At 38.7% G+C, this 8,169-nt stretch overlaps 1 protein-coding gene across 2 annotated transcripts; it reads right to left on the reverse strand.

Moving 5' to 3' along the window:
* Positions 1-223: 223 nt before the first annotated feature.
* Positions 224-6,597, reverse strand: LOC311489249 (profilin-2-like). Of its 2 annotated transcripts, none has more exons than XM_084546239.1 (3): positions 5,433-5,790; positions 3,994-4,186; positions 224-1,984 (listed from the first exon to the last, which is right to left on the reverse strand). In XM_084546239.1, exons 1-3 carry the CDS (start codon positions 5,559-5,561, stop codon positions 1,887-1,889), a joined length of 420 nt encoding a protein of 139 aa, XP_084402365.1. In that variant the 5' UTR covers positions 5,562-5,790; the 3' UTR covers positions 224-1,886. The 2 variants fall into 2 exon arrangements, with proteins under 2 accessions (XP_084402365.1, XP_084402366.1); XM_084546240.1 differs by lacking the exon at positions 224-1,984 and adding an exon at positions 1,991-2,298 and having other exon boundaries at positions 5,433-6,597.
* Between the last annotated feature and the right edge of the window lie 1,572 nt (positions 6,598-8,169).

The raw sequence follows: 8,169 nt of genomic DNA on the forward strand, positions 1-8,169 counted from the left end.
TACTTTATCACATTCTCCAGTCAGAAAATAGAATATCTTAGTCCAAGAATGAAAAGTCTGAGTTGTGCTTTTATGCCAGAGTGTGAAACATGCATGGCATTCATTTTTGAGTGTGTATTGTTCCTATCATTAGTAGACTTAGATCAAACCCTAAATATGTGCTAACATCTAAATCATTTTACACACAAATCTGTACACACAAGGCAACACATGACATATTGGCTGAACCTCTGGTTGGAATAACTTTTATTTGATCCATCTGTAAACAAGATGTCGCATCAATTCATGGCATTTTAGATAGATTTGGTGGCAGAAGGATTATTCAACTCAACAAAGAAAGACAAAAAAAAAAAAAAATTGCAAACTTATTTTTCGTTGGTTTAATTCTGTACAAATTCCACAAAGACTGGAGACCGCCGATGTCAACATATCCCTTAGGAAAGTGCCATTAAAAGTTACTTCTTGTTGGGGCAGCAGTTAAAAATCCACCTTGTAGTAGCAACAGATCAGATATTGATTTTATGGCACAGGATACAGTTATTCTCAGAAAATTTTCACAAGACAACTTACAAATGTTCTTATTCCAACCAACACCATTTTCAATATGTTTAGTGTACACAGCATTTTCTTTTAAATATACTCCTAAAGTACCATACTATGACAATTTGTGAATACACCTTTGATGACTAAAGCACAAGGCAAATAATGCCGAGGTGTTGGAGGACAACAGTCTCGGTTTACAGTCAAAATGCATTCATACTGTAGTAAAATGACATTGCCATTTCATTGGTTAATGAACAGGAAGTTAGCAACAAATCAATTAGTGATGAAAGGTTTAAGTAGTGTTGAAGTCTAAAGAAGCAGTTACATTGTTTTAGTCATCTGAAGTTGTCTTAAAGATTTACAGTCAACAGGTGATGCCAACAATCATCCATCAGAATAAGCTGAAGTAATTCTGATAATCCTCTTGTATTGACAGTTGGTCCAAAGGGGATAACCGTACAAGTGTGTGTAGTGATTCTACAGCAAAATTTACAAATAGCAGGAGATGACTGACAAATGTCTCGGAGATGGAAGGTCCGCCGAGACGCCAAGATGTAGTGAAGTATGATAACAATCTCAGTAATGCTGACCTTATACTCACACGACAGCCCGACACCACATCATTAACTTTTAAGACCACATTCAGGTACAACAGCGAAAGCATGTGATGGAGGGTAAATGGAGCTGTGCTTGGGGGCGCCGAATCGGTACACACATACAGGACTTTGTCAGAGGAAGTTTGTCATTTCGTTAATGAAGACTTGAACGTGGAGGCAGATGAGAAGATGGTTTTGGCTGGAACATTATGCTAGGACAGAGGGGAAATAGGGCTGGGATCGGAGTGCTAAAGAGGGTATGCATGCAACTTTTAAATGACCACATGCTAATTAAAAAGAAAACAAATAACCCAGCATCTTTTAGTAATGCTCAAAAAAGCATAAACTATGCAAACTGTTACCACCATTACATATGAACTTCCTCTTAGAATACTAGCCAGTCGTGGAGTGAATGTTATAAACGGCGAGTCCAAATTTGTTTAACACTTTTATTACACTTTGCAATCTTTTTTTTTTCTTTTTTTTTTTGCACACTCTTTGATTAATTAACATTTCGACGAACATGCCCTTACTGTAGTGCCAAAAACATGAGATGTACAATGTTAAAGTAGGGAAGAACTTAAAAAAAACAAAGTGGGTGGGGGGCAGTTGAGGAAACAAAAGGCTGTGTATAAAAGTAGACTGGGTAGAAGTAACATTGTATGCTACCTAATCGTGGAAGTAGTGTCAAAATAATTCAGTGAGTGGGAGTGAGCTGCTAAGTTGACGAATGGATGGAGAGGTTGCTTAATATCCAGACTTCCTCAGGTACTCGGCCATTGCATGTGCTTTCTTGTTAAGATTTCCACCATGGATCGCCTCCTTTCCCATGACTAAAACCAATACTGGAGCACACAAGGAAAAAAAGAGAAATGAACAAAATTGAAGAGTCTCCCCCCTACAGGATGAAGGGGGGAACATAGGTGACACAGTATCTTACCACTCTTCATTGCTATTAAAAGTTTCCAAGACATTTGACTGCTTGCTGGGGAAATCTTAACAGCAACATTTCTTTTCTCTTCTTTTTGTCCCTCAATTTTATCTAAATGAGCTTGAAAACATTAAAACCCTGAATCCCTCAAGTATTTTGCCATTGAGTAAGCCTTCTTATTCAATCCGCCTCCATGGACCCCTTCTTTGCCCATTACAAGAACCAAAACTGAAAGAGAAGGAGATAGAAAAGGGACAGTTAAGAAAAGTAAAAGGTAAAGGAAAGGCATTCCAAGTAAGAAATGTGTAGGGAGTTCAGCTGTGCACCACACATGGCTTTGCCAACATAGTTTCTCTTAAACTGTGCATTTACTTTCACACTGATTTTTGGACTCAAGAATACCAAATGCAGTGTCTGAAAGTTCAAGCCCTTTGTTGGACTTCTGATTGGTCTGGTGATCACCAACCAGAGGGCTCCTAGCCTTTGTAAAGTCTCAACTTATGTATGTCTGTGAATGAACACGTGCATGACTGTCATTTGTCTAACCTAGCAACAGTAACATAGGAAGGTGGGACTTGACAAATTGTAGGAGCTCTCTGGTTGGTGGCCAGCAGAACAATCAGAAGGCCAATACAGGGAACAGTCTATGAGCGAAAAAGTGAGAAACTGCAGGACTATATATATCAGTGATCCATGCAATCAATTAGTCAAGAGAGCTTCTGCTCACATCTGCTTTTAACAGCACATGTAGCACTAATAAGCCAGCTTACGGCAGCGACTGGCTCATTTTGCTAGATAGGCTCATTCGCTGACAGCACAAGACAGACTAAACAAAGTGAACCGTATCGCTTATGTAGCTGGGTATGGATTGTTGTATCTCAGGGCACCTGTTGTTATGATGTAAATAAGTGCAATACTTCATTTGTGCTCTTTTGAATAGTCATGCAAAGTACAACACAAAGTACAGGAGAGTGACAGGTGGAAATTTCTCAGAACAGAATGGTGTTGGAAAAGCTGAAGGGAAACAGAGGTTGTTTTTCATTGCAATCCGTTTTTCTCACATTTTTTTCCCCTCACGTTTTCATTTTAGGTGAGAACTTATTTTAAAGTATTTTTTTGTCAGCAACAGATTTGGACAGTGCTTCACTGCAGCCAATTAGTTACAGTCTAAACGTTTCATACGTCAACAAATGCACAACTTGTGAGAAACAACTTGTGAGAAAATATCAGACACAGAGGACCACAAAGGCAAACAGACAGGCACAGGCAACCCTTGGCTTACATGAGGTTTATGAGACTGTAAAGTAAATATATATTAACTTGACTTTGGACCTATGAACTCTGGCAGAGGTCTTAAGATTATCAAATTTCCACATACAAGATAAGGAAACAAGTGTTTTTTCTAAAGACTAAAAAAACATTAGTTGATACAAAGATTAAATTTGTCATGGATGATGGATTTGCAGAGATTCATATATATGAGAATCTCTGCAAATCCATTGAATTCTAATCGTTTACTGCCAAATATGTATGTTCCAGCTTCTCAAATGTGTGGACTGTCTCTATTAGTAAATAGAATAGCTATTCATAAAGACAGCTCCCTTTCATCAGTTTCTTTTATAGATCACAGAAATGAATTGAAAATGTATGCATTTGTTAGTCAAAACCCCAGTGGCAACATCCTTAAATGACTGTCCTTCTTATTAGGCTCTTGTTCATGCGTGGATCACACGCACAGCATTTGTTATGATTAGTTAAACTGATCAAAACTACCAGGAAAGGAAATGCTCTCAATACGTCACAAAGTTAATGTGAAGTTGGTCCCCACGTGTTTTCATGACACAAGACAATATGGTATATTAACCTATGCAAGCAGCATCTTAACAATAACAGTCTAAACATCTAACGTGACTACATGTTTACCTTTTCCAGCTCTTCCCACAGAGATATTGTATGTAGGTTCTCCTCCTTGGCTCTTTGTCCTGATGTCCATTGTCCAGTCCCCGTCATCATGGAGGCTGTCTCTCAGGACTGAACACTTCTTTGAGCCCAGGGTGAGACCGCTGGTGTAAAAGGTCTCTCTGTCCTTACCGATAAGGATGTCTATTTCCTGAGACTGAAAGAAACACAATGCAACAGAATTGTGGGGTGGGGGGGTGGGGTGTTAGTCAGATCCTCCAGTTGTAACACCTATTGACTAGCACGACTCCACATATTTCAAACATTATGCAAATACTATAATTAACTCTTCAATTTGGAATATTAAAGCAGTGTGCCTTGAAATTTAGGGAATTTATTTGCTTTTATTGTGAAATTCACATATTCATGGTCCAGTAGCACCAGTTTCTCTTGATAAAATATGTACTTTTTATAAATTTCGAGCTACACCTGAAGAGATCAACGACCCCTAATGAAAGAACCTAATGAACTGGTAAGTGAAAATGGAACCTTAGTAAATTACAGATTATTAAATTAAGAAAATGATAATTAATTGAAATCCCCATCCAACCCTAATATATGCCATAACAGCATCCGGATTTTATAATGCAGAACTGTGACAATAACAATTCCGCGCTGGCATAAAGAGAGGCGGCATAAGACGAAAACCTGCAAGCCTATGGAAATCAGTACCACCATTTCTGGAAGCTAACACGCCCCATCCCGAGCCCAGGCAATAATAAAAGCTTGCAACCTTTGCCTGCATTGAGTAGCGGAAGTAAAGTGACGTCTAAGCGTCGGGCTAGCTCCCGTGCCATCCCCTTCGTTGAATTAAAAATAAAATCTGATATTTTCATAAAAATGTAAATATAAGAATATAGGCTGCTTGGGTTTAGAATAAGGCGACCTTATCGTGTGTTGAGCAAACGCCAGCCAGAGCTGGCCTTTTTAAACCACAGGTAGCCGGTAAAGCAGCAGCTTAACGTTAGCTAATCAAAGCAGGCGTGCACACAAAAGCATGCACGCTCACTTAAGTCAGACCCCGTCTTATCGCTGGTTTTCAATGAGTATAGGTCTTATTGTTTTAGCAGTGACTTGACATTTTGATATGCCCTTATTATCGGCACATAATTATTTTACGATACGCGCAAGCCACGTTAAGTGAAGCCTTATCTGATCCACACGAGGTCTAATCTCGCAACGTTCCCTTAGCAGGAAATAGCCGACACAGGCCACCGATGAGCTAGCTAGCTAGCTAGCCCGCTAAGCTAGCTTGATACCGTTAGCTTGCTAGTCATTTAGATCCTGCGAGGTAACGGTTTTTTGCGCTATTCGGTCTGGCGAGTGTCTGTGTGGGAGAAAGGCAACGCCAGTGTCAAACTGAAACATACGCTCACCCAATTCGCCTCATTTTGACTCCTTACCGTGATATTGTTGAATGTACCGCCGGCATGTGCTGCCCAAACATATTTGGCGTCCGTATACCCAACAATGGCGCTATCCTGACAGCTGCCATCGGCCATCAGGTTTTCCACGTAGCTTTGCCAAGACATATTCAAGAAATTGATGCTATGTAAAAAAAAAAAAAAGAAGTAGAAGAAAACCCCTACAACTGTGGAGGCGAGGTTGGCAAACAAGAGACAGCCGCGGCGAAAGAAAGCCTGGAATTCAGAGTCTCCAATCTAACCCACACTTCGACGTTGACCAACGCGAAGGCTGGGGCAGCAAAGAAAGCCAGGACAGAGAGGAAGGCAGCGGCTGGGTGTAGTCCGTATCAGATCACTCCGCACAATGAGCTCCCAGGCGCTTTTATGGCAGGAGGCGGCGGAATAAAGAGGGACTTAACAGCTCAGCCAAGAGTCACGTCCGAGGGAATGCCCGGCCACATTTAAAGGAGGACGGAGATTCACTGTTAGAATATTAATATTTTTTCATTCACTTCATGCTTTTATGCTGTAGAACTAAGATGGCAGCCAGACCAGACGCTGTACGTCTATAGCACTTAGTGTATTTAAAAACAATATCCCCTGTGGCTGCATGCGTCTGATAGCTTACAAAATTATGTTCATAAAACGACGAGATAAAACGTGTAGGAATGTGGTTGGGAGTTCCTCATTCATAGACCAGTGTCCTTACAGAGTCTTATCAGTTTAAAATATTGTTTTATGTAAGGTCTAATTGACACAAACATACATAGATAACAGCATTAATATTGTGTATATAAATGGCAAAGGAATACATATCTCTTTCCGCATATCCATACAACATTCATGGAAATTAATAAAATGTCTTTATTTGTTGTAATCACATTGATTTGTGTTTGTTTTCATTCATTGTGTTTAGCAGTCCCTAGTTATGACAAATACTAACAAGACTTTTAAGATGTTGATTTTTAATCAAGTCACGGGAGAACAAGTGTGATATTTCAAATAAATAGGATTTTGCTGTATTGGGCCATAAATAATGAGGAAGAAATCGGTGTCGGCATAACAGAACAAATGTTTGTTGATCTCTTTCCACATTCATTTTGTGACACACTGGAGGGCTGGAGATATGTAATGGCCCGCTTAAAGAGCAAACGCTCAGCCCATCTTTATTTTGTCAAAACCGAGGTTCAAACGTTAACCAGATGTGCAGTAATCCAGCCACATGCATGGATGCAGGAATCCTTACGTTACTGAAATGGAGAGATGGTTGCATCATCTTTAATTCAGGTCAGATTAAGTAATAAAAAACTATTTTATTATAATCCGAGCCCCAGAGATTCTCTCATTAGTGTAGATCTGTCATTGTGTTTAAAGTCAGTGAAGTCCTACGCCTTGAACAAAATAGGTGTGAACCGTTATGCTGCTCTTTTCTATTTATAAATCTATTGGCTCTCTTATTGGTTTATGTCTTAAATGAAGTCAGGAATGTTCATGCAAGTCGAACCAAAACATGACTGCAGACGCACTTTAGCATTTACCAGATGATTTTCTTCCCCCAAAAGTTAAAACTATTACTGGCTCAATAATACCAGAAGCAAGACTGTACTGGATGGGTCTTTACATATGTCCAAACATATGTCAAAAATAATTACAATACATAAGAAATAATCCCTTAATAAATACATTAAGGCCTACTCGGTGGAGAAAGTGTTTTTTTCTTTGAATAAATCCTGTAATGTACCTTGTTTAAGGGCCCAAGCTTTCCCTGTATGAAAACATTAATGAAAAAAACTCCAATGCAAATATATAAAAAACTACATTCATTGTTTTATTTGTGTGATATATGAATTACGAATATATCTAAAAAATAAAGCTAAAACAAAGGGAACTGGGCTTGTTGGAGCTTTCTTGAAGATGTTTTACCACTCATAGTCCAGTTATAAACTACTGGTTGGCATTAGGGATCTATGAGGGTGGTGCCCACCTGAAACTCACATGACTAGGGTCTGTTAACAACCCAATACTCAGCTGTAACTATGAGAAGTTCTTCAGTTCAACCTGAAAAAAAAAAAGAAAAAAAGAAAAAAAGAAAAACTCACACTAAGTCCAGCTGCCTTTGTTTTACCTTAGTTTTTATATATACCATGACCATGAAAATAAGATAGACACGGTGGACTTACACTAGCTGATGTGCATATTCAGAATGCAATTTTCAAATTTCTTGGATTAACTTTCTCTTTCTTCACGTGTATTTTGGAGAACAATGACCACCATTCTCAGACAGACTAGTATGCTATTTAAATTCACGTGTGCCATAACAGACAGATAATTAACGAACAACATTTGCATTAAGGGATAGTCTATAAACCATACTGGAAAGTGAAGAGTTCAGGGTTCATCCAAAAAAAACACAGGAAAAGTGAAATATTCACTCCATGGCCACCAGGGGCAGTGTTGTCTATGGTTTGTAACTCTTGAATGCTCAGAAGTTGACATTACTCCTCTGGGACACAACTGTGGAAAAACATGTCTTTAAACAGTTATTTAGATCTTTGATACTTTTTACAGATATTATTTAAAATAAAATTTAAAGAAGAAATCTGAAACTGCAACCATCTAACAAATGAGGACAAATTAAGCATTTTGTGTTGATTTACTCATACATCCTAGTTTTTTGTTCAATTATTGGTAAGTAGGCCAAATATTTTTCTCTTTGGACTTGATGACTTAACAG

Source organism: Chelon labrosus (genome assembly GCF_963514085.1).
Source record: "Chelon labrosus genome assembly, chromosome: 6".
Lineage (NCBI taxonomy): Eukaryota > Metazoa > Chordata > Actinopteri > Mugiliformes > Mugilidae > Chelon > Chelon labrosus.